At 44.5% G+C, this 26,473-nt stretch overlaps 1 protein-coding gene across 4 annotated transcripts; it reads right to left on the minus strand.

Annotated features, from left to right (window-relative positions):
• Positions 1–1,180: 1,180 nt before the first annotated feature.
• Positions 1,181–25,142, minus strand: TROAP (trophinin associated protein). 4 transcript variants are annotated; one of them, XM_061615416.1, is made up of 18 exons: positions 24,789–25,142; positions 22,096–22,219; positions 20,688–20,932; positions 18,609–18,801; positions 16,330–16,502; positions 15,485–15,566; positions 15,310–15,398; positions 14,258–14,382; positions 13,705–13,748; positions 13,053–13,210; positions 11,617–11,710; positions 11,373–11,497; positions 10,312–10,371; positions 9,391–9,465; positions 8,362–8,481; positions 5,972–6,290; positions 3,205–3,380; positions 1,181–1,822 (listed from the first exon to the last, which is right to left on the minus strand). In XM_061615416.1, exons 3-18 carry the CDS (start codon positions 20,877–20,879, stop codon positions 1,757–1,759), a joined length of 2,091 nt encoding a protein of 696 aa, XP_061471400.1. In that variant the 5' UTR covers positions 20,880–20,932; positions 22,096–22,219; positions 24,789–25,142; the 3' UTR covers positions 1,181–1,756. The 4 variants fall into 4 exon arrangements, with proteins under 4 accessions (XP_061471400.1, XP_061471403.1, XP_061471404.1 ...); XM_061615419.1 differs by having other exon boundaries at positions 3,205–3,377; positions 24,789–25,140; XM_061615420.1 differs by having other exon boundaries at positions 16,330–16,487; positions 24,789–25,139.
• Positions 25,143–26,473: the final 1,331 nt, after the last annotated feature.

The following is a 26,473-nucleotide window of genomic DNA, read 5'->3' on the forward strand; positions in this document are numbered from 1 at the left end:
GTTAGCTGGAAAACTTCAACCCTACCTTATGAAAATGTGTATCTGCGCTTCTCAATGTGGAACTTGAACTGGCACTTTGCTAGCCCCTTTTTACCTTTAGCTTTAACACATTCCACTGCAGCTGAAGTAGAAATACAGCAAGCTGGAGCCATACCAAGAAGCATTTTCCAGAAACATGCTTTTAAGGAGCCCTTCTTGTTGAGGTACTAGTTCAGTTATTTTAGACACTGGGTGTTCCATTTGTAGCATTTAAGTTTAGCATCTTACCCACGGGTCATCCACACAAAGGGCAAAAGAAAAACCCAGTAAGACTACAGTCCTATGCACACTTCCCTGGAAGTAAGTCCACTTGGACATGTGCTTCCAAGAACACATGCATAAGAGAGCACCACTCCTGTACATAAAGTCAGCAGTAGCAACACATCTTTTCTTTAGGTCAGCAGTGATCCCAGCAAGCTTGTTCACCCCAGTAAACACAAGAACCCCACTCCAAGCTGGTCTGGAGCTTTTGCAGCAGAACTTAAACCTACCATTTTGTGGTACCTGGTAGTATTTAGTGAGACAGAGTTCACCTCAGGAATCAATGCTTGGGACACCTATAGCACCTGCAGCAACCCTAGATATTAGAATGGCTAAATTTTATTTATATATAATTTATCACCTTTTGGCCCCAGGAGAGCCTCTAAATCAACTTACACTTTAAAAATCTTTAACTTAAAAAGCAATTTCTAGGAACTCTATTGCTTTTAAAAGAATTAGTAAGACACTGCATTTGCATAGGGGCATTCTTCTGTCATTGGCCATCAGTCCATACAGTGTTCTAACCCAAAAATACTGGAAGGCATTACTAACCCACTCAAAGCCAGAGCCTTGCTTCAAACCCATCTTTACTACCTTGTCATAACCCTCAATCCCTGGTCAGAAACAGTGATCTATTTAGTTATTAATTATTAGATTAATATCCTGCCCTTCCTCCCAGTAGGAGCCCATGGCGGCTGTGATGATATAAAGTCCCTCTCTACCAACTGTTTCTCAAAACAGTAAGAGTCATTCAGGTACAAAACTCATAAAAACCAGACAAATTGAGGCAACTCATGAGAAGGCCTTGCTCACTGGAAGAAGCCTTCTGACCCTTGGGAGCAAACTGCATTCTTGCTTGCAAATAACAATTTCAAGGCAATTACAAAACATATTTAATTTATATTTTCTTTCTTTTTTAAAAAAAGGTATGTTTGCACACAGTTAAGGCAGCATTAGTGTATTGTCTTTTGTAGCAATGCCTCGCAGTTCAGTGAGAGCTGGGGTTTCCTCTCCTGTAGAGCCAGCTTTTTCCTTTCACAGCCACCAGACTCTTCTTCCTATCATGCACTAGATCAGCCTTTCCCAACCAGTGTGCCTCCAGATGTTGTTGGACCACAACTCCCATCAGCCTCAGCCAGCATTTCCAATGGTCAGGAAAGATGGGAGTTGTGGTCCAACAACATCTGGAGGCACACTGGTTGGGAAAGGCTGCACTAGATACTCTCAAGAAGAAGAAAAAAGGGGACAGGAGATTTCAGCTCCTGGTCCTCCCAGTCATTGAGATTCAGGGTCCCAGCAAGATTTGTTGGTGGTCAGAGAGTGGGATCTAACGGTTGCAGCTGGAGATAGATCTTCTAAGGCTTAGAAGATAAACCACCATACATTGGTGATAAGGAACTTCAGCACACTGTCTCTGTATCCGCAGTCAGACATGCATGTGTCATGGTCCAGACCTTCATGAGGGTGAAAACCTTTCTGCTTCCGTGGACGTGGGCAGTGGTGCAGAGATAGGTATAAAGTGCTGGTGGATTTTTAAAAAAGAGACAAAGAGGGAGAGAGAGTAAGAAGCATTACATAAGGAGATATGTGTAGCCCATCCAGAAACACATGCCTTCCTGCACATTTGGCCTAGAATAGATTGCAGTAGGATGGCCAAATTTTAAATTATTTCATTCATTTATATCCCACCTTTTCCCCAGAACTGGGACTCAAAGCAGCTACACTGAAGTAAAACTAAGTGTTTAAGCTCGAGAGGAGAATGACAAGTCCTAGATCTCTGACCCTCAATGCCAGCTGCTACTGTTTACATCTAGCAACAAATCCCACTTGTTATGGGGTTAGCGTAACCATGGGCTTAATTATGAGTTGTTTGTGCACAAATCTGACTAAAAATGCATCAATACAATTGCTTGTTGCCACAGAACAGCTTTGGACTTGCCCTTTCCATGCCAAGAGCTGTTTTGGTATAAAGCGTGCTCTCCACCATGCATACAAGTGGGTCTTGCAGAGCCTGTTTCTGGTAAAGAGAAGTTCTCAGTGGAAGTTTACTTTACCAGCAACAGATTCTTCAAAATGTGCAGCTGTATGTGTGGCAGACAGCAGTTCCACACAAAAGGCATGGGCAACTAGAACATTGAGACAGAGAGAATGTTAAAAAGCTGTCCAACGGCTGCTGCTGCTTTTAAAAAAAAAAGGAGAGTGCTGACCACAACCCACCACTGAATTAATGGACATTAAGTGTGGAATATACTTTGAGGACTCCAAGTCACAGAGACTTATTAAATATTCTCCTCTGCGTAAAGTCACAGGAGAACAGAAAGACACATCTCTGCACTACTAATTCCATGCAAAATACATCAGGTGAAGGCCATCATTACATGCTGTGCAGCTGCAATACGGCCTGTAACGCATGAATAAAAGAGTGAGAAATCACCATCCGAGCAGCAGTACACTCCCCCCGCCCCAAGAAGCAGCCAAGCATAACTCCCGTCACTCAACAAAATACTCCAGTGTGAACACCACGAGCCTCAATCTGCTCACAGAGCTATTGCATAGTTAAGCTCCCCAGACTACCTATTCCGAGTCCTAGGAATGCAGCCAATTGCTCTTCTCACTGAATACAGAGGGCTGCTTGCCAAGTGGTAGCTTACCATGGCATGCCATGCAGCCAACTCATAAGCCATAGTCTTACAAAGGATTCTGCCAGGTGGCAAGAGTACTTATCACACAGTCACACCATTCAGAAATCCAAGGAGTGATCAAGATCGGCAGTAAGTCAGACAGACAACTTTGGCACACGATTGTAAGTTACCATTTGGTTAAAAAGTATATATATATATACTGTATATTGAAGGAGGCTCTTTGTTTCATAGAGCTGGAGCACATTACAATGCTGTATCTTACCATGGCATCATGAGCATCCAGCATTTTTGCCACAGGCTCCTTACACCGCTGCGTTGAGGGCTTGGCGGCAGAGGCAACACGGGCAGTGTAGAAGGCACACTCATCATTTAGGCAGGCTTCATGGAAGCGATGAGGTGCACTAAGGAGGTCATCCAGACGCTGCTTGACTTGACCTACTGGGACAAGGATAGCAGTAACAGACACAGACATGACCTACAGTCAGACATGGTCAGGCCAAGTTGCTGACCCTCAGCACCCACTGAACAAGATATACTGTGGAATTTCCTCTCCAGGGAGATTTGCCTGTTTCCACCATTACCATTCTTAAGGCTCCAGGCCAAGTCAGTCATGTTACAAGTCAGTCAATTACAGCAGGAAGTTGCTCTTTTCGAAGTTTCCATGGTTATTCTTGTTGGCATTATAATTCAGACCTTTTAACCCATCTTGAAGACTATGCGGAAAGACCATCACCATGGGATGTTCACTGTATGTAGATAAGATTAATCAACGATACATAAGGAATGGGATAGTATAGGCTTAATAAAGGAATGGATGAAAGAGTGATAGAGTACGAAGAGATTGGAAAGGAAAAATCAGGACTATGAGATATAGAGCACTGGCTACAGCACATGGAGGAAAGGCATTACATAAAGCAAGGGTGGGAAACCTGCAGTCCTCCCAATGCTATTGGACTACATCTCGCATCAGCCCTGACCATCGGCCATGCTGACTAGGACTGATGCGAGTTCAACAACATCTGGAGGGCCACAGGTTCCCCGTGCCAGCTGTAAAGAAAGGTTTGACTGTTTTTTTTATAATAAATGAGCCAAATATAATAAATGAGCCAAACTTTATATGATGTTATTAGAAGCGCTGAATAAGCAAGGAATTATTGTAAGAAATGGAATAAGGATTTGAATAGACAGGAGGAGGAAGAAGGTGGAAATATTATTGGAAAATAGAATTGAGATTGTTCCCTTGTGTAAATCTGCCAAAAAAATCAGTTCATGATAATTGCAAGATGGCATCTGACACCTAGGCGATTGAAAACATATCCAAACTTACTTTGTTGCTGAAGTGTCCATATGAGGCCAATATAATGAATATGTAGTAGAGGTGCCCAGAAATTTGCGTGTTTTGGCAGAAAGTGGTAAAAAGGATTGAGAATATGTTGGAGATGTAAATCCTACACAAACCACTGGTATCTGCTGCTAAATTATTTTTGAGTAGTTAGTAAAGAAGCTGTAGATGTAATTTTTCATGTGATTTCAGCTGAAAAAATGTTGATAACCCAGAGCTGAAAGGAGTCAGCAGCCTCCAGTTAAGTGGATTGGGAGATTATATGTTGGAGTTGACAGATTTAAGATTTAGGCAACTTAATGAATAGATTTCTTCAATACTGTGGTATTAGATGCTACGTGGTAAATAATTTAGAGGTTTCTAAAGATGAATAATTTTGTAATGTATTGATGATTAATTTTTAAAATTCTATTACAGTGTATTGCTGGCAAATATTTATTTATAGCCAACCAACTCTTAAATGTGAAGAGGACAAAAAATTGTAGTTAATGATGACTAAGTGGAAAGGCAGGACATTTACATTTTTTTTTAGACAGGTTCCCTACCACACCAAGGGTTTTTGTTTTTAAAGAGCATTTTTATTCATTACTTTCCTTTAAAATTTCTCATAGAACAGTTGTCGTGGCAAGCAACCTTGCAAGGAAGGCCAGCAGTACCTCTACAATACAGATGGAGGGGCAAAACTGAAAGAAAAACTGGTGGCTTGCCTAAGCAACAACATGGTGAGGCCACTAGCTTTCAGCCTTGCCTTTCCATCTATGAACAAAGAATATCCCAACTCAGTCCCCTGGACCCAGTTCAGATTCTACATTGTACCAGACTCTATGCTGTGCATCCAGTATTCTGGTCTGCCCAAATGTTCACATCTGGACCGCAGTTAGAATAGAGTGACAAGCTCCAGCAAGGGCAGAGGTATCTCATTCAAAAATGTGAGGGCAGAGAAGGGCAGCCCAGCACACTTTTAGGACAACACACACAGCACACAGAAAGACCTAGCTTTTATTCTGGTGCAGGGCTTTTCAGCTGGTGGTACTCATGAAATACCAGCAGTTGAAAAAGCACTACTCTGGTGCACAAGATCATCCTTATTGTAGTATTCTGAATATAGTGGCAGGGATATTTTTACAGAGACTGGGGCAGGGGCATGGAGCAAATAAAGATATTAGACAGATGTCAGCAAAAGGACAAATGCTTGCAGAACTTCTCAGCATACAGAGCACTTTACTGCTATTCCTTCAGTCAATGTATGCTGTATGTTATGAGCTCTCCAAGGCCACCACCCAAAGTGAAATTCATGGGAGATGAAGATTTGAATCCAGAACTATCTCCCCACTTTACAGTCCAAACCTAACACCATATGAGAAATAGCAAGGGGCTACAAGGTCAAAAACCTGTAGGCGCAATTAGGACTGTAGCATTTCTGCAGCCCCAGTGAAATTATGGCAAGGTCAGTATGCATCCCAGTTTCAAAAAGAAGAAGTAGTCCAATACTTCATTGGTTTTCTGAAGCCTTACCTGGGTAGTGGCCAACTCTTCTTCAAAACTGTAGAGATGACAGAAGCTACGACACTCAGGGCAGAAAATCCCAGGCTACATTCCACAGTGTATGAACAGAACACTCAGCCCTTCCCACCTCTCTTAACCTAAATCCTTTAGAACATGAGAAGTCAAGGCAATCATGTCTTACTTGTACTACTTCCATTGGATGATGGGAGCTGGACAGAATTCATGGAAGGACTGGGACAGGCAGGTTGCTGGACAGAGGTGGTGGCGAGTGATGCGCTATGTTCAGGTGCTATAGCAAGAGACACCAGTGCCTGCTTGCAGAGGTTTGCTTTAGGATCCTCTTGCAGAGGAGTGGTGAGGAGACCAGGCTTGGGAGCCTCCACAGCAGGTGAACAGTGAGCTGACAACAGTTTGTGTAGTTCCTCCTGCGAGGGGGCAATGTCATGATCAACACCCCCATTCATCTCCTGCAGCAAGAGTTGAGTAAGGAGCTCAATACGCTGGAGGAATAAAAGAACAAGGGCTGAGATGAAAAGGGTAACTATAACTCAGCCCCTTATTGGGCTTCATCTTGTCTGCTGTGGGACATCTCCCCCTGCTCACATCCACTTCCCTGACATCACTGTTCTTCAACTTAGGGTCCCCAGATGTTCTTGGACTACAATTCCCATCATCCCAGCCAGCTTAGCCACAGGTCAAGGAAACATCTGGGGATGCAGATCTGGGGATGCAGATTGGAGAACATGGCCTTACATCATGAATCCCATGGTGAACTACACCCTACCTTCAAGAACCCCAAGGTTACCTAGCATTGTATATTTGGTATCCATAGTGATTTCAAGTTTGGGAGCTTTTGGCAAGGTTGGAGTGAAAAGAAAATGGGGGGGATTGTGAAAGATGTTTCTCTAAAACCATGAAAGCTAGACAATTTTTTAAAATTAGTGAAAGCACAATTTTGCACACTGCCAGATGCCATTCCCAATAGAATCCTAAACTCGTGTGGAATCCACAGCTTCCTTTACAAACTGACCATTCTGCTTCAGCTGCTACCTGCTTTTCCCACTACAGTTCTCTCACCTTCACCAAGTAAGCCAACTCTGTCACTCACAGGCAGAGTCATAATCAAGTCTCCACCCTTTATTCATTTAATTTGAAAAAGCTTATACCCTGCCTCTCCATTCAAAGTGAACTCAACTACATAATAAAAAAATAATCCAGCGTTTTAAACATTTTGTAAAACCATAGCCAGAGCAGCACTAAATTAACTGCCAGAGAAACATCAGCCAAATTCCTTTAAGAATAGCCACATTTATTCAATCAATAGCAGTTCCTGCTTCCTACATGGGGCTTTTGTCTGCCCTACAAGCTTTCTGGGACAGGTTCACCACTAAAGTTTGCAGACTCCAGTTAGCACTCCTTTCCATACTGGAATTTGCAAGTTGGGAAGATTAAATGGAATAGCCAGGTTACACTTATGCAGAGCTTGGAAGTTTACTTTTAAAAAGGAATACATTACAATTACTGTTAAATGGCCCCAAAAACAAATAAATTACCATTACCATTACAATTGTTCTGAAAGGAATTTATTACTTTACTGTTACTCAAAAGTAGTCACTACAATTACACTTAAATTACTTTAAAAAAACTAGAGTGCCTACAAAGTGCTGGCCTTGGCTGCTGCACACCTAAGTTGCCTAAAACAACATTAAAAATAAATGCATACAGTGGTCGTAGAATAATTCTTTTCATCCATAAGATAGCAATGGTGGTCTCTCCGCTGGTAAGGGAGGTGGGGAGGGAGGCAGAGGCCACTACTCAGATCTTTGCACATCAAACCAAGTGCAACCAACCCTCAGCCAGCCAGCATAATCTCTCTCACTTAACCACCTCCCGGACCCTGCCCTGCCACCAACTAAGGGACACTCACCCAAGCAAGCATTTTCCCCAGAGATGCAAAAAAGTTAAAATACTGCAAATGCAGCACAGTAGCCAGAGAGGGTGGTGGAGGCCACTTTGTGTGCCAAGTGCAGACACACACACACACACACACACACATCATCTTTCACCTCCACAGTTCTTTATCTCCATTCTGCTGCTGCCTCCTTCTCCTCCTTTATCCATGTTCTTGCCCTCTGGCTCCTTATTCTCTCCACTCCATTCTTCACCACCACCATCCATTTTTTAAAATTGTTTTCTCCACTCCACCCCATCTCACTCTCCACCTCCTCCCTCGTCGCCTCCTACCCACCCACACAGCATGACAGAAGAGCGACGCTGCACAGAAGGTCAATTTGAGGCACATGATTTTCATCCACAAATCAGAGGAGCAGAAGACTTCCCCTGCTCCCCGCCCCAAGTAGTGCCCAAAAGTAATGATGGAAACATTACAATTACTCCTGGTTCTATTACAATCAAAATGTAAAGGAATTACCCACTTGTAATTCATTACTTTTTTGAGGAACAAGTAATTCATTACTTGTAATGAACTACTTCCAAATTCTGCAGTTACATGCTGAGAGCCCATTTCTACTGGGAGGCGGGGGGGGGAAGGAGATGCTTCTAGCTACCCACCTGAAGGCTCTGTTGGGAAACCTGGAGCTTTCCCTTTTCTGGGGTGATAACAGGAAAAGCTGCCACTTTCTTTGCCGATGCTGCCATCTCATCCTCAAAAAGGCGCACAGCAATCTTCTCCTGTGGGGGAGGAAAACAAAGTCCCCTTACCTCCCTGTTTCCACTCTGCCCCACAAAAGCTACCATGAAGAGTCAGACAGAGGCAAGAAAGACGGAGGGCCCAAACCCACCACTGCTTGCTTGCTTGCTGGTCCCAACAAGTCTCTGAAGGACGGACACCAATTTCACAGCATGCCAATTAAAATGAAGTATTTCAGTTTGTCATGGCCCTCTGTCTATATTAAGTTTTTATTTTTTAAAAAAATCTAGGAACACAATTCAGGAGTAGATTTAAGTTCAGGGGTGGTGGTGAAATCAATCCAAAATTGCCTACAACAATAAATGGTGACCATAACATATTGCAATTGGTTTAGTAAGTCTGCAGCAACAGCATATTAGGCAGCTTTATCATTCATTAACTTGCATTTAAAAATAAATTCTAGTTTAAAAACTGAAACATTAGAAGCCATATCCAGTAGATGTTCCTGCTTGGAATAACCCATAGAAGAGGAAGCAGAAGAAATAGTAAAAAATCTTCCACATGTCATCCGTAACCTTACTATAGTGGCCTGAAGTTTAATTATGCAAATGCCTCTTTTAATTTACACAGACTACAGGTCTGACAAATAATCCTCACAATCTGTATCATGGAGGGGGGAAAATGCATGTTCTAATCAAACCTCATGTGTTGGAGCCTATATTTTTACCTCATATTTTATAGCAAAGAACTCCTGTTGTTGCAGATAACAAAAGTTGCAGGGCTATAAAGATGTATGGATCACTAAGAATCTTTACAGAAGGTGTTCTTAAACAGGTGTTCAAGCATAATTCATTACATGACTTGAATGCATCAAACACAAATACAAAATTACTGCAGACAATTTCCTTCTAGGGCAAAGCATACCGTTTCCCCCACACACGAACACTTACCCAGGGCACAGCAGTGCCATCCTGTTTGGAGCCAAGAGTGCCCGTCTGTGGGGTGATCTCACCTACCAAATTAAACTGAAAGAGCAAAATGGAAATTTTGGTCCCAACAGTTTTCAAACCCTGCTAGCTCTTTAAGGCCAGCCCAGCCACAGCCTGAAATTACTTTCTAGTTCTACAACCAAGGAAGCTTCAGGGAACAATAAAGGGAATCAAAACCTGGGAGAAGTTTTATATGGAATCCCCCCCACACCCACACACACACCCTGTTTGTGAGCCCACTCTAAGGAATCTGCTGGCCATAACAAGATGCTGAATGAATGAGACTGATAAGTGGGACTTGCAACAGCATACTGCAGTGAGCACTCCTGTTCAGGATACTGCATTCCATTCCCCCTCCCATCCTGTCTTCTGTTCCCACCCCCAGTCAGTCAATCAGTCAGTCATCATTCTGTGGTCACTGAGGATGTTCAGTCCTCACTGAGCTGTTCCACCACCCGCTTAAGGTTGTGGGTTTTTTCCCTAAAGATTTTTTTGTATTTCTGCCAACCTTGGGGTTACTTTCAAACCCACTGATGTCTCCCTCTTGGGCCTGGAAGGTGCTGTTTGGGCCACATAAGGACTGGCACACAGAGAATTGATATCATTTTTAGTATATATGATGCCTGACCCACAATGGTATGTCTTATGACTTACCTAACAGTTGGGAAAGCCTGGGGAAACCAAGGATCTATCAGAGCAGCCATCCTTACTCGTATCTCAATAGCTACTCACAGCAGTGGACTGAACATCCCTGAAGGAATGGGGCATTGCAGATTTTGGGGGGGGCAAAGAAGGACTCTGAGACAGTCCTAAAATGTTTGGATAAGGAGAACGCTGCACCCCATCCACCTGCTTGGTTTCTATTCGGCACCGGGCACCCACCTTCTTGACCTTTGCCCAGGAAGAAACAGGCATACAGTTGCGTATCCAGGGACTGCAACGCTGATCCAACAGAAGAGAAAGTATTGAGAGCATGACCTGATGGAGTCACAGTGAACTGCAAAGCACAGAACTTAAAAGGATGAAACTAACAATGTGAAGAAGGTCCACAGCTCCATGTTAGGTCACATTGTTTGCATGCAGAAGATCCCAGGTTCAACCCCTAGCATCTCCAGTTAAAAGGATCTCAGGTGAAAATGCCCAAGACCCTGCCAAACTGCTGCCTGTCAGGGTAGGCAACTACTCTGAATCAATGGTCTGACTCTATATAAGGTAGACACTTTTATTTTCACACCATTTAAAAACACTTTTTTCTTGCTCTGCCTTTCCGTTCAATACATTTCCAAGGTGGATTCCAACAAGGAAATCAACGTAAAAATTAAAGGACAGCTGATAAAAGCAGCACAGAGAAACATGCAGACTATTATTCATTAAAAGCCCACGCAAAGTGGCCTAGCATTCATAACTCATTAAAGTGGGTTGTAAGTCAAGCATTCCTGGGGAATTTGTACCACAACTGCTGTGCTATGAGGCCCTGTCCCCAGTTGCCACCTGCTTAACCTCTGAAAGCAGGCCCAGCTGGAGAAGGGCTTCTCAAGATGATCTTAATGGCCAGACAAGTTCATATGTAGATAGGTAGGATAGCCTAGTCACAAGGCATATAGGGCTTTATGGGTTTTTTAAAAAATCAACACTGCGAGTTGTGTCTGAAAACAAACAGCAAGCCAGTGAAGATGTTTTAGACATGGATGTAATTTATTTCCAGTAGCAGGAAAGCACAATGTACTGCTATTAAGCCCTGGGCAATAAAGGAGAGGAAATAATTCCAGTCCCAGCCCACTAGAGCAACATATTCCAGGCCCTTCATCCCAGAGACCTCCAGCAGTGTTGATGTCATCAAGGTTTTTCCAGGACTGGCCCACAGATAGCTAGGAATTGGTTGCACACTTTTCAGCAGGACTTTAGTGCCAAAACTGCACCCTTCTTAACTGTCAAGCACAAACCAAGGATTGTGGATGGACAATGGGAACCCTCCTAGCTAATCCATAGGGCGAGCAGTCAACAGCAGAACATCTGCTGCCAGGTGTGTTGGCTAGCTGCGCTTTAGAAGCCTCCAGTTTCTCCAGACCTGTGAAATGGGACATAAAGAAAAACAGTTATAAGCCCAGTGCTATCATAACCAGAGGCTGACAGCTCTGAATATCCCCAAGGGGACAAACCCACAAGCATCTCCTCTGTTAACTATACCTTTAAGACCCTGTGTGGAACGACAGGATATACGGCCAAACTTTTCTGACGAGGGAGCACTCATACGGGCCCCTGACAAACAGGCATTTCCACCCTAGAGAAGAAGGATTAATCAGTTCCCAGCTCTCAACAGTGCAAACCTTGCCCACAGAAGATCTCTCCACCCAGGAATTCCCCAGGGCCAGTCTCTGCAACTATAAATGGCTGCCTAGGAAAACACTTTTGTAGGACACAGAGAAAAGGGGTTGGCAGGCGAAAAATCTAGCAGCCAGCACAAAGTGGAGCTGCACGTGACTGTGTGTGTGCATGCTTGCTCACGTGGCCAACTATTTTGATATTCACCTAGGCCAGGGGTGAGGAATCTCTTTCATCAGCCCAAGAGCGACATTCTCTTGTGGGGAACATTCAGGGGCCGTCTGCCAGTGGACACACTCCATACGCAGAAAGCAAGAGGCATGAGTGCAGTTTGCAGACACAATCCTGCTAGGCAAAAGCATGCAAGCAGGGTGTGGAGGACAACTAGTGAGGGGTGAGGCAGGATCTAGGGAAAGTCCCAGAGCCTGACAGAGACCAGAAGGGCTACATTCAGTTCCTGGGCCTGTGTTTTCCCACTCCTGACTTTTTTTTTTTTTTAAGAACTTAGCCCTAGAAAGGGCATCATGCAATAACTAGGAAGTGGAACAAGTGAAAAGGTATCACGTATGTGCCTGAGCTAGTCCCACCCCCATATTGATGTGTCGAAACTCCTAAACATTAGCAATCATTAATCGATAATCGTTTGCACAGGCAATACGTGAAGGGGGCTCACTTGTTCAAAACATGATTCTTTAGTCCTACATACTATAGAAAATTTATTTGCCAAATGTGGATCCTTACGTGACCAAAATGGCAACATCCATGCACAAAAGAGAAGTATTAGTAGGCTTGGGGGAAACCCAAGATAGGCAGAAGTACAAGAAAATATTTAGGAAAGAAACCCTGGTCCCCCTGAAACCAACCCAATGAGAACTGATCATGCTCAGTGGCTACAAAATGCTGGAGAAAGGAGGGGGGGAACTCAGAAGGAGAACGGAATATGCTGAAAGAGGGCATGGTTGGCTGTCACCCTGAACTCCACACTGCAACATTTTGTTGCAGGTCCCACTTGTTTTGTTCCAGAATGTTAATGGGCACCTATAGCCACTTCACACCAGACATCTTCCTCAGGATCGTTCCAATGCCCCTAGAGATTATAGCTGCCTCTTGTCTCCCGGATGTCTACTTCGGAGCACATCAGCACCCCAGGAAGTAGAATGGGGTGAGAGGTGGGCCCATGATGCATATGTCCAAAATGGGTGTTGAACTGAGCAGCTCCTCACCACAGAGATGAGGACAGGCACCTGGTGATAGGGAGGGCTGTACAGAAATCAAGACCTCCAGTGTTGTTCTCTGCTCACCCTGGTTCTGCCACAAGTGATGGATGGCTTATAAGCATCTTTCAATGGCACCTGCTGGGCCAGGCTCTGTTTGCTATTGGCCCCAAGGGATGAATGGCCCAGGCCTATGTTCTGCAGAATGCTAGCTTTGGCAGCTGGATCTGGTACAAACTCTTCATCTGCAAAAACAAGGGACAAAGTTGTCAAGGAGGTAGGGAGTCCCAGCATTAGCTTATGCTGTTCATACTCTGCACCAAAGAAAACCAAGGACTGCACTCAAAACAGGCCATAGTCTTTATCTCAGATGCTTTTTGTCCAGTGTTATTCGCATTTGCATGCTTTTCATGAAGTAGCAATCATAGGACAATAAACAGAATGCCAAATTAAGGCAAGGAATAGTACTGAGCCCATTGTTATTGAAATGCACACACAAGCTAATGGGCACCTGGTTGGCCACTGTGAGAACAGGATGCTGGACTATATGGGCCACTGGCCTGATCCAGCAGGCTCTTCTTATGTTCTTATACTACCAAGTATATCTCCACAGCCACAAGGAGCAAGAACACAAGTCAGTTTGTATGCTGAAAGGAAAGAAGAAGAGAGAGAACCTAGACCCAACAAACATCCTTGCCCACACATCTGGATAGCTGAGAGTGGCAATTTGGTCACTCACCTTTCCATGGCGTCCCTGTGGTGTTCTTCCTCCCAGCTGAGTTGCTGTTTTAAGAGCAGACAGCAACACAGTTATACAAGCCTCAAAACAGCTGGCATATGTGAACATCTGTCTGCCAGCAGCTCTAACCCCAACAACTAACCCCCCGCTGTGGATTTATGCTGACATGTATTGGGGGGAGGAAGAGGCACAGAGGCATGATATTGAGAGAAACCAGTCACTGACATCTGCAGTTTTCCCCCTCCTGAACAAGGATGACAGACTCTGCATCCCCAGTAGTGGACAACCATCTTTTGTTTGCAGGCCAAGGGAGCGCCCCACCCCAGAAAGAAGGTAGAGCACCGTAGGGTTGGAATGAATAACCAACCTGGCTGTGGAGACTAGAAGCGAGATGGGGATTCTGCCTCCTTCCCAAGACACACCCAGAAAAAAGGTTGGGAAACCCAAGCAAAACAACAGCTGTCGTTTATTTATCATGGCCTCACCAGAATCCTCTTGCATTTCACAAGTGGCACAAGCTACCCCCCAAATGAGCATCCAATTCTTTCCTCACCTTTGAGTTGTATCACCAGCTTCAGCAATGAAGCTCGGAGATTTTGCCTTGAGCCTGGCTGTGGAATCTTTGCACTTGCCCACTCCCAGCTTCTCCATGGGTTGGGTTGGCTTTGCCACCTCCACCTGATGCAGAGGTCAACACAGTCAGAGATGGAAGGCAAGCAGCTCCCATGCACTGTTCTGGTGGGAAAAGGTACAAGGCCAAGTAGGACAGCAACTGTGCAACAACACAGAAGCATGCTGCCAGGGTGAAAGGGTAGCATGCGGGCCAGTTACAGACATAGCTGTCCATAGGGCTTACCATCAGTGCAGACTAAAAGGTGGAGTTGAAGACAGTCCCTTAATAATGTTTGTATGGAGGCCTGAAGAATTATTTAAAGATGTCAGAGGCAGAAACCTCAGATTCAGTCAAGCCAGCATCAGGGTTTGTTTATTTTTAGGTACTAGCAATGAGGACTGAAAGCAGAAGACAATTGCCACCTTTCCAAAAACAAAGCAAACATACTAATCTTTCTTCCCCATCGTGCTCTGGAGGAAGAGCAAGACACTTGTGCCCAACACCCACACACACATATGGAGCCCTTACATGGACATCAAACGAGAAAAGGACCATGATTCCTTCAAAACGGTACTGTATCTGGTGCCATTTTTGGAAGAAAAGATGTAATGGAAGGGCTCAGTATTCACTTTGTGTGGGGCCTTTTTTTAAGAGGTAAAAAGTGTTGGACAGCTGTTTAAGGTTGCCAACTACTGAGCTTCACCCTGATCTACCACCCAAGACACCAGCTTCAGCCAGTCCAGCTTCAGCCAGTCTTATGGTGAGAGGGAACAGTTCCAGTTTCTGGTTGCCAGGGTCAGAATTCCAGTAACTCAGTTAATCTGGCACTTCTAACTCCTCCAATATAAATACTTGTGACTAACAGAGCAGCTCCAAAGCAAGTAGCTTCAGAGGCTAGCTCAACCCTGCTACATCTTCCCCAACCCCAGCATTTCCGGCCAGTACTGCCATCTGATTGTCAGAGAGAGCAAAGCGAAACATCAGCTACTCACCCTTGCCCCAAGGTTCTCCAGTGTAGTTGACAAAGTCTTACACTGCCGAGTGTTCAAAGCCAGGCTGCAGGTCCACGGCTGATTCGTATCTGTTGAGAGACAAGAGGGGGGGAACTAGCTGCATGAAGACACTATCAAATCTAACCCCATCATCCCAGTGCCAAGTTAATCATACCTTTTGAAGTTGATTTAGAGATGTGGGACATGCGAACAAGATTCACTGTGGAAGTTCCTGTGTATAAGCAGCCCCGGCCAGCCTACAAGGAGAGAAATAAATGAGAATCATGTTCTCAGAAAAAGTCCAGCTCCCCCAAGGAACTACAAGGCTAGGTCTGCTTTCCCCTATTAGAGTCACTGGGATCCCATGCAACTTGCATAGCTTTAAGAAAATGACTAATGGGCATACACATCAAAGAAGAAAACATGCATCTAAGCTGAAGGGCATGCAAGGACCTGAGACACCATAGAGCAATGTTTTACGGTGCTGAGGTTTAGGAACAGTACCTAATGCTTTCATAATACACAGAGGGATTATTTTGTTCACATGCTTGTGTGGCAAGCCTGATATTTATTTTCAGCAAAAAGCTCTTACAGCAGTTTACATAGCAAAAGATGCCTTAAAAACTTGTGTCAGTAAACTTGATTATAAACCTACATGCCTGCATACAAGAATTAAACACAAATGCATAACAGCCCAGCATTTCAGCTCTCCTTTACTGAACATTTCTTGAGCTAAAGAGAAACAAAGGGCCTCTGAAAACCCTGAACTACTGCCTAGAGCATGGGTGGGGAACCTGTGGCCCCAGTCCACATGCTGTTGAACACCCAGGTCCCATCAGCCCTCTGGCTGCATCCCCAATGGACAGGAATGAGGGGAGCCATGGAATCTAGCAAGATTTGGAGGGCCTCAGAGGTATAACATGGCTGGATATATGTGCTATTCTATTTCAGTGCAGCAAACAAGCACACACACACACACACAAATACATAGCAGCACTTGTGTGCATAGCTGAGACTTACCCCAATACTGGCTGAGCATTCTCTATTCCCTCTCAAAGGGATTCGCCGGGCCAAGCTGGGCTTGTGGCTTGCACTCACCATGTGCTTAGTCAGCCCTGTGTTGGACATTATGCTGGCAAGAGCTGCCACATCTGGCACAAACTCAACTGTGTTCGCTTCTACAAGAAAAAAAACTAGGGTCTCACATAAGCAGTACAGAGAACTAGGTAAGTATAGTTGACGGTAGGAAATTCCAAGGAATTGGTCATCCCAGATACCTAGAAGTTAGCCTCTAAAAGTCTGAAATATTCTCCCAGCCCTGCATGGAAATGTCCTGAAAACTGAAAGGACTAGAGGGTCTACATGCTCAATCCCCTGACCGAAAACAGGATCCTCTTGTGCTAAAGACCCCAAACAAGGCCTAGACTATTCTGAATTTGCTGGAGAGTGGGAACTTTTATTTTTGATAAAAACCCAACGCATTTCAGCCTGTTATCTACAGGCCTTCATCAGGGGCTATGGTAAACCAAACACAGAGGACAAATTAGTTCTACACACATATAAAATAATATACATATACATAGTACATATAAATCTTTTGAACAGTCTTGTACTCACATAATAGCTTGTAAGATTAAAAGACGAGCAAATCGCTTTCTGTACTGTACCAGTATCAAACGTCTCAACGAGTAATACAATGGATTGTCTGTATATATACACAAGCAACTCAAAGCAAGGTGCAGGTGAATGCAATTATGTTCCCTTTTGCATTAGGAACAGCTAACACCTGGATGCAAGAAACAGATGAGGGACTGAGGGAAATTTTTAAAATTTACAATAGGGGAAGAAGCTCAAAATCTTCATTTAAACCACTAGGGGTCATTGTTTTTAAAGTTAATATCCAAGATAACTCTTTCCTCAATAGAATATCTTCATTCTCTCCATGCACTTTCTCCAAAACCCAAAATCTTAGATCGGCTGTGGAGTTTTAAAAATTTGATATTGGTACAGTACAGAAAGCGATTTGCTCGTCTTTTAATCTTACAAGCTATTATGCGAGTACAAGACTGTTCAAAAGATTTATATGTACTATGTATATTATTTTATATGTGTGTAGAACTAATTTGTCCTCTGTGTTTGGTTTACCATAGCCCCTGATGAAGGCCTGTAGATAACAGGCTGAAACGCGTTGGGTTTTATGAAAAATAAAAGTTCCCACTCTCCAGCATCTTGGTCTTTGACCTTCTCTTTTTGATTGCCCATTTGGATGCTAGCCACCCTCTGTTTATTCTTTATTATATTCTGAATTTGGTCTGCCACAAGCAAACAGCATGGTCCAGTGAGGAGTCAGAAACTAGATGTGCTTCGCCAGAGGTCCTTGCAGAGTTAAAATATACCACATATCCTTGCAGGTTAAAAAATTGGTTTAAATATAAATCTAGATAGGTCAAGCAAGAGAACAGACACATGTACTACGGGGGAATATTAGAACAACCTCCCGGGTTATCCCCACTCAGAGATTGCTTAATATCACCATCATCATCTATTACCCACCCTTTACCCAAAGGTCGCAGGATTGGTTAAAACAATCTCAAAATACAATGTTAAAAACAATGTTAAAAACAACTTAGTAAAATGTCCCACTTGAGAAATCCTGTTTGATTCCTCTGACAGATCCCACAACTTAAGAGCAACCCCCTTTTTCTTTTAACTAGTTGGGTTTAGCCAACTAGCTAAAACCCAAACATGCCATTTATTTTCCTTTCAAAGACGATGGATCTTTCAGAACAAAGAGCAAGTCTTCTCAACTGTTATCAGCCACCTTTAAGTATCCTGTTGAAAGTTCTCCTTTTTGTATGTGCAGTAAAAGAGAAAGAGCTTAAAGCCCCCCTCACTTCCAGCTTGAGATATTAATTTTTGCTAAGTTTGTATCCAGGCCTTTCCACATGACTCCAAATTAGCAGGTGATCTTTACAAACAGTCCTCAGAGGCAGATTTGGCACAGGGCTCAGGGCCATCTAGTAAGGATATAGAATAAGCTTACATCAGGCTCCATGTTCTACCTAGCCACTGTCTCCAGACAGAGGTTAATACACCCCCCCCATATTTTATTATTTAGCCATCCACAGATCTCAAATAGTTGACAGCTGATCCAAAACGAAAAATATATCAGTGCTGACAGCTCATTCCATCAATTTAAGACCAGTCGCAAAATATGGCTCACATTGATTAATCTCTGCAAAAACAAAAAGAAAGAAAAGCCACAACCCAGTAAGATTCTTTGTTATTGTGATCAATACCTTTGCCATTAGGCACACCACCTTCATTCCTTTGACCAGAGGTGCTCAGCTGCATCTCCCCAAGAGGTTCTCTGGAAAGGCTCTTGGGCAATAACCCAGGTGCAGGTTCCAAGACAGCCGCACCAGGTACTAAACCAGTGTGAAGCATTTTGTGAGTCTTGATCCCTGTGCTCCTCACATTGGATGGACATGCCTATAGGAGAAAGAGGGGGGTGGGGAAGAGAGGGAAGGATTCAACTCAGGCCAGTGCTACATTCCAATAAAAAGACTTGTCCTCATTCAGAAAGGGGCAACCAAACTTTGGGAGCGGATGAGTCTACCTAAAGCTGGCAGAACATCAGTCTCCCAGTAGCAGAGGTCATTCTGTTCTCAGAAGAAGAATTCCTGAGTTCCAGTCCTCAGCACTGCCTTTGCTGGACAATCAGGTCCCAGAGCTATTGCTCAAGAACATGCTCAGCTAGCAATGCTCAAACCTTAGGCAGGTGACCTCGCTATTTTGTTTTACATGCCTGTTGAAAACTTCATTTCAACAAGTTTATCCAGGCTTAGGATTGCATTCAACTAAGACCTACTCGGAGTAGAGCCATCAAAATTAATGAACGTAAGTTAGCCATCTCTATCAACTTCAATGGGTCTACTCCAAGTAGGAGTACCACTGAATTCCACCTATACGATTCAGTTACCTATATACATTTTAACTGATTTTATCTGAGTCTTAATGATAATTATGTTATCTGTATTTCATTTTCAATAGTTATGTAGAGTTGCTGTGTTTTATCAACATTTTATTATGTACACTGCTTACAGAGGTCTTTAAGTGGCTTATAAATCTTTCTAAATAAATAAAAAACATACACCGTTGTTAGTAATGGCCACTTTGTCAGGGCTGGACAAGAAAACACTTTGCTTATTGACATAGCAAATAATGACCCAAGAATTGATTGTAACAAAAAAGACTTGCACTAGCTACAGAAACTGTTCTAGAGCGCAATCCAACTCACCTTTCTGCCGGGCTGGGGTGAGTTGGATGCCATGGATCCCCAGCTGCACTAGCAGGCTCTCGGCTGTGCTGGCCTCTGCCGGCCTCTGCTGGCAACAGCCCTCCACTGCGGCTCAGCCGTGGCAGCGCCAGGACCCTGCCAGCAGCGCTGGGGATCTGCCAGGGATTCCGGGGGCTTGGCGGGGAGGAGCCGCAAGATCCTCCTCGCATTCAGAGCCCTCATCCAGGTCCTGCTCCACCTGGAAACCCTGTCAGCCAAAAGGCCAGCGCAGTAAAAATATTTTCATTGTGGCCTATGGGGACCATACTCCTCAGGTGGCCTGTTCATGGGAGCCAGTGCTTCCCTGCCAGCTTGGGCACACGGCTCCTGACAGAGCCAGCATTCAGCTGGGCCAGCAGTCCCAAGCTGGAGGACAATCCCATGGAGTTTTCCTCTGGCTCCTCCTCTGCCAGCCCCCCCCAATCTGGATTGCTCTGAACGAGACCAACTCAAGTTTTAGACCCCCACCCCTCCTGTCCTACTTAACCCCATAGCTTGTAAACTCACCTCAATTAAACCCTGGTTTCTCACACCTTGTTAGAGGGTAAACCCTACCCCACCACAGGAATTTTAGGAAGATAATCTTCAGCTCATACACTGCGTGTGCAATTTGAACCCATAAGCTAGTATTCAGCTGTGTACAGCTAACAGCCCTCTGTACTAAGACTACGCAATGAAAGAGTGGTTCTGGCAAGGAATGGGCTCTGAAATGGCAAATGGAAATATAAGGACTGGTTTGATAGGAGTAGTAGGGACAGAGTCCAGAAATCATAGAAATGGGAGATCAACACAGGGCACACAAGTCTTGCTTTCAGAATACTGAAAGCCATGCCCAAGGCTCCATTTCCAGCCGTCAGCAGCCATCACCCAGACAGATTTCAAGCTTTCCATGGCAGCCATGAGGAAAAGCCAGATGCTGCAACAACTTTCTCAAAACAAAGAAGAAATATCTATTCTGAGGCTGCAATTCAATACACACTTACCAGGGAGTCCCATTGAACCCAATGAAGGTTTCTTCAGAGTAGACCTGTACACTCACCCATTGAAGCCGATCCTGTTGCTGCTGCTGAGACTGCTTCACCTCTGGTGGGACTCTTTTGGACAGCACCGGGATCTTGCTGCTGCTCAAGGGACATGCAGCAAGCAAAGTGCTCTTCTTCTGTCCCGGTTCTGCAGAAATCCCTGGAAGGGACAAGACTTCTTGCAGGTTTTCCTTCCCTACTTGGGCCATTTAAAATTGCTGTCCTGATCCTACAGTTGAATCCCCTTTGCCAGGATTTGTACCTATGTTTAAAAAAAAAGAAAAGGTTTTATGGCAAGAGAGAGATAAAGAGTGTAGCTACCATTGATGCAAGGTAAGTGCAAATAATACAATTTCTTCTCCATGAAAGGTGTTTTTTGTTAAGCGGGAGGGCAATCTGCACATGCCCTCCCATCTGCCATCTCAGCACGTTCAGACTCTTGCTTAAAAGTGCGCTGAAGTCCTCATAGCAACAGAAAAGGGGAGCTAAGGGAACCAAATGAAGAATCTGCTCCACTAAGAAGCCAAGCCCCTCCTCCATCAGCTGTCACCTGTCAGCCATCATTACACCAGGCTGCAGCATAGGAGGGAAGAAAAGATTCTCAGGACCACTGCATCAGCAAAGTGGAGAGGCCAGCAACTTTTGACACCTCCTCCGCTTGAACTTTTCCATCCCAATTAGCCATCAGAAGAATTTGCAACTAAGATCTTGCACACGAGTTTGCTTATTTCCTCCTCCCTCTCAATCCATTTTCCTTTTATAAAATGGAAATGGACTGCCTTCAAGTCGATTCCGACTTATGGCGACCCTTTGAATAGGGTTTTCGTGGTAAGCGGTATGCAGAGGTGGTTTACCATTGCCTTCCTCTGAGGCTGAGAGGCAGTGACTGACCCAAGGTCACCCAGTGAGCTTCATGGCTGTGTGGGGATTCGAATCCTGGTCTCCCAGGTTGTAGTCCGCCACTCTAACCACTACACTACACTGGCCCTCTTTCCTTTTAAAGTCTGTCTTTTTAAATCACAAGCCTGAGGGGAGAGACTTTTTGGGGGAGAAGGGAGGGTTTGTAAGCCACTCTGGGAACCTTTCTTGGCTGAAAAATGGAATAAAAATCATTTAAATAAATAATACATAAACCGCTGACATATTTCCTCCTACTGTCAAATGCTTGTAAACATTCTATATCAGCAGAAGGCAAAGCATTTGAAGCTTCACCACTGGTCAACAAATATCCCTTAGTACATTAATATACAGCTAGAGACCCAAGGCCATCATTATGGCCCACTTTCAGAGGATAGTTCATGAAGAGAAGGAAAGCAAGGCTAAATCTGCTTTTGGTCAGAGTCTTCTGTTCTCCTCCAGTCTAACAGCAGTAACCCCCCCCCCCAAGGGCTGAGCGTCACCACAGGCAAAGCTTCATTACACTACCTGCCACAGTCCAGGATTTCCCTTGCCCTCCTTCCTCAGTAATAGGTAAAGCTGGTTAGCTTGGGAAAGTCATCTCCCCTCCTCACCGGCTTTTGGGCCTCAGGTTTCAGACCTCAAGAAGGATCTGAAGAATTGCATAGGAGAGAGAATTTCATTAGGTACACCTTATTGCAGTGTTACAGTGCAAGATTATAAGGTGCAGAGAGGAATCCAGACCAAGGCAAGCACAAGTGGACAGTGTGTTTGGTAAACGCCGGAACGTGATGGCTGTATCCCTGAGTTCAGCAATGCCACTGGAAAGGCTGAATGACACGAACTATACGAGTTGGAAGGTAAAGATGGAGATGTTATTACGCCGGGAAGAGTAGTGGGTGTCCATCGAAAGTGATCCCCCCACTGACCCCCCTTCTCCGGAATGGCTTCGCAAAGATGAAAAAGGGAGAGCGACCATTATTTTGGGTTTGGAGAATAACCAGCTGCTGTTAATAAGAGGACTGGTTACAGCAAAAGAAGTCTGGTCTGCTCTAAAGAATGTTTATGTGAGAAAAACTGCTGGCAGTAGAGTTTATTTGGCGAGACAACTGTATCAAACACGTTTAAGCGAAGGGGTAACTATGCCTGCACATTTGCAGACAATGAAAGGGCTTTTCGCGGAACTGCAGGAAAGAGATGTGGAGCACCATGTCCTGAATATATCTGTTCCTTCTCTCTGCGGTTCCGTTTTGATGTGGGTACATGTGCCAAAGGCACAAAGAAAAGGAAAGCAAGCACCCAGAGCAAAAAAGGGTATTTTATTAGGATTCGAAAAGGCTCACTATAGGGTTTGGTTGCCAAGAAGGAAAACCAGCCATGAAAGGGTTAACTGACAGTAATGAGTAAATCAAAACCCTCAGGCGATACAGGTGCAGACCCTAAATCACCTAATGACTAAATGACCATGATGGGCTATAAAGACAGGAAAAGAAAAGGATGTGTTTTTTGGTGTGTGGGGAAGTAAAGAGGAGAAAGACGGACTGTGTAACTTGTGTATTCGATGCTGGAACTGCTTTATGTTATTCTGCTGATAAAAGACTGTATATTTCTACACGTGCATTGCGTTATTCTTGGCAAGGTGCAAAGCAAGGGTCTGACTACGGTCGGGTACGCCAGTGTATGTCTGCCAGAGCAAACACCAACAAGGAGAGGCCAGGCCTGGCAGAGTTTTCCATTCTAAGCATCTCTTAGAAGCACAAGAGCCTCCTCATTTTTAGAACTGGCAAACCTATGCCTCTCTGCCCCATGGCACTCGAGCTTCCAGGCTTCCCAGTGTATAGAAGTGACTTACTTGCTTCAGCTTCTACTCCTTTAACAGGAACCCAGTTTGGAAGAATTTACGCAGGTGACATTTTACAAGCCCTGTCAGCTCCCTGATAGACACACCTCCACTAACATCATGTTGGGCCAGGAGTAAGGCCAAGAAAGATGGGTACTCTATATGCTAGTCCACAGCCCTTCCTGTTCCTAGGCCTCATTTAGGATTGTCACCCTTCCCCCCCAAAAAAGGGCTTCTGTACCTTTAAGAGTTGTATGAGAGGCAGTAACATAACAGCTGCATCTTTTCCCAGCATAAGGAAGCAGTTGTAGGAAAAGCTGCAGCCACCAGTCCTGTGGCTTTTAAAGTCCAAAAGCCCTATTGGAAGAGAGTGGCAGTCCCTATCCCTGCATGATGTCCTCCAGCTCCTTTCTGGTCATCCATTCCATTCTCAAGTCCCTTTGGAACGTCCTTCTCCTTGCCTAGTCTATTCTGCTTCCTTCAGCTATACTGGAAACCTGCCAGGATCCTTTGCTGCCCAGCTGATTTCTCTCGCTCCCCCTTCACTCCCATATATGTAGTTATGAGGCACAAAATGTGTGTATGGGTTGATAGCCCCATACACCTCTTCGTTAAAAACAAAAACCAAACCCAGACGCTACATTTAGCTTCAAGGGCCATAGCTCAGGGGTAGAGCAGAAGGTCCAGGTTCAATCCCCAATATCTCCAGATAGGGCTAGAAGAGGCTCCTGTCTGAAACCCTAGTCAGTGTCAACAATACTGAGCTAGGTGGACCAACAGCATGACTTAGTACAAGGCAGCTTCCTACAGTCCTAAGATTGTGCATTTGGGTGCAAATTTAAGGAGGTTTTTAACATATCAGAATTTTTTGTGTTTGTACCAAGGAGGCGTCACAGCTGAATTACTCATCCTAGACTTGCAGGGTGGTACACAATGTTACTTCAGTTGGTCTGCTCTGAACATGAGTTGATATGGTTTACTTAGACCCATTGATTTTAACAGGTCTACGTCTACTCCAAGTAGAATTTAGCCGGATACAATCCAAGATCTATTGGGAAGCAGAAGGCATTTGTTCTCTCGCTAAAATTTCACCGTACTGGAAACTAACTAACTCCTCATCTCCCTATCCTAAAGTCGGGATCCGTTACCAAATGACAAAAGTTTAATCCGCCCAGCTTCTTCCGAATCATAACATTTTAAAGAACGTGTGTGACAAGCCCTTGGCTCATTCATTCGCCCCCCAAACCCACACGGCTACTCCCCTTCCACCATTAAGAGCCCTTTAAGGGTCTCTTCCGCCCGGCCATCTCTCCACTAGGAACCCCAACCCTCTTCTCAAACGGGGATCAGGCTCCTCAGCTCTTCACCCTTAATCTCCCACCTGTTTCTGCTCAATTCCTTTCTGTCTCCTTCTCTGCCAAGGCAGTTGATTCACAGCCATCCGCACCAGCCTTCCCAGTCAGTTCATAAAGTAGCAAAAGGCGCTGATAGGCCTCTCCGCGCTGTCACGTGCTCGGCGAGTTAGAGCGGCGTGGGGGCGGGGCCAAAACGTGAAGAGCTGTGGAGACAGTCGGAGGCGGAGCAGTCAGTCCGGCGGGGGTTGGGAAAATGGGTGTGGATGGTTAACGGCAAGAGCTCATTGAGCGACGTGGAATTTGGCAAAGCAGAAGGATGTTGGAAGTGCGTAGGGTTCAGTTGGGCTGAGTTCTAAAACATTTCCGGCCCCCTTTCCTCTTCAATTCCGAAGCCCTGTCCTGAAGTTTTCATAGGCTAGAGTGCTTCTGAGCATGTATAAATTGCTTCCCCTTTATTATTGATCAGCCACGACTAACCTTAAACAGCAGGGGGAAAGGGGGCAGGGCTTCTAAAAGAGTTAAAAGAGTCCCGGGGGTATCCTGTTTTGTTACACTTACTTATATTCTGCCCTTCAGGTAGCTTGGCAAGTAACATTAAAATACATTTTTAAAAGCCACATCAGGGTCCTTCATACATGGCAGAATAAGAAAACCAAAAGAGGAAGCCAGTTCCTCAAGAATGCTAAGGTCAATCACAATACAGTAAAAAAAAATGTTATCAAATTGAAGCAGTTTATTAGAGGCGTACCCATTTCAGGTCATCAGGCTGGCAAAGGCTGTCTTACAGGAATACCCAGATTTTCAGGGTATCCTTAGAGAAAACTTAAAATCCAGAATCCCTTTGCAATCTTAAGGCAAAGAAAACAAGAACTAACTTCTTTGGGGGAGTCTGGTGTTGAATTAACTTAGCAGAGTTAACACACAGTTTGGGAGATGGCCCTATGCTGAATGGTGTATGAGCAGACTTCCCTTTGATTCCAATCACACAGAGACTGTTGTCATGGAAATAAGAAAGCTTAGTTTATTATAGAAAATACATACTTGGATAGAAAAGAGTGCCTGGTTCTGGCTAACTAAGTTGGAATTGCAAAGAGCCATCTCTGCAAGAGAGAGACAAAGGAAAGAAGTCTCCTTCCAAGGTGGGATGAAGAAGAGCAGGGAATGAGGTCAGGAACCCTAAGAGTATTGGTTTAAACATCTGAAGGAAGGTCAACACAGATTTGGTCAGAAAGGCAGTCTAGGAAGCTTGGAGGTTCCCTTTTCTCCGTCCGCTTTAACCTTTTGCAAACCAGCCCTACCCATCAAGCTGAGTTGCATCCAAACACCTCAGACAACTAGTTGGTTTTGATGGAATCAAGTGCAATGCCCTTTCTTTACCTCGTCTAGGTGGTTTGAGATGTCTAGGAGCAAAGCCCACTGAAAATCTGTGTATTTCTCCAAGACAGCCTTCGCCAACCTGATGCCTTCCAGATGTCCCAGCCACCACAGAATAAGATGTATCACCAAAAGGAGGATATAAACAGAACAAAAAAACCCTAGGTCAATATTTTTGGGATCAGTTTGCAACCTTCCTGTGGTGAAGAGCTGTTAAGCATTGAGGATTCCTTCCCTGCTAGACAATGGATCACTTTATGCAACAAATTGGGCACAGGCAGCTCTAGATTGTACAGTAGTTCAAGTGAGGTAGTGTTTATTTATTTACTTAATTCCA

The sequence above is a fragment of the Rhineura floridana genome, chromosome 3, assembly GCF_030035675.1.
Source record: "Rhineura floridana isolate rRhiFlo1 chromosome 3, rRhiFlo1.hap2, whole genome shotgun sequence".
Classification (NCBI taxonomy): Eukaryota; Metazoa; Chordata; class Lepidosauria; order Squamata; family Rhineuridae; genus Rhineura; species Rhineura floridana.

Bases quoted from the DNA above. Each gene is read 5' to 3' on its own strand.
- TROAP (XM_061615417.1), bottom strand. From the start codon at position 20,879: ATGGCCCAAGTAGGGAAGGAAAACCTGCAAGAAGTCTTGTCCCTTCCA. The intron at 11,711-13,052 runs GTGAGCAGAGAA...CTTCTTCTCTAG, and splicing joins TCACTTGTGGCAGAACCAGG to GGTGGAAATGCCTGTTTGTC. The intron at 11,498-11,616 runs GTATAGTTAACA...CCCATTTCACAG, and splicing joins TTCCACACAGGGTCTTAAAG to GTCTGGAGAAACTGGAGGCT.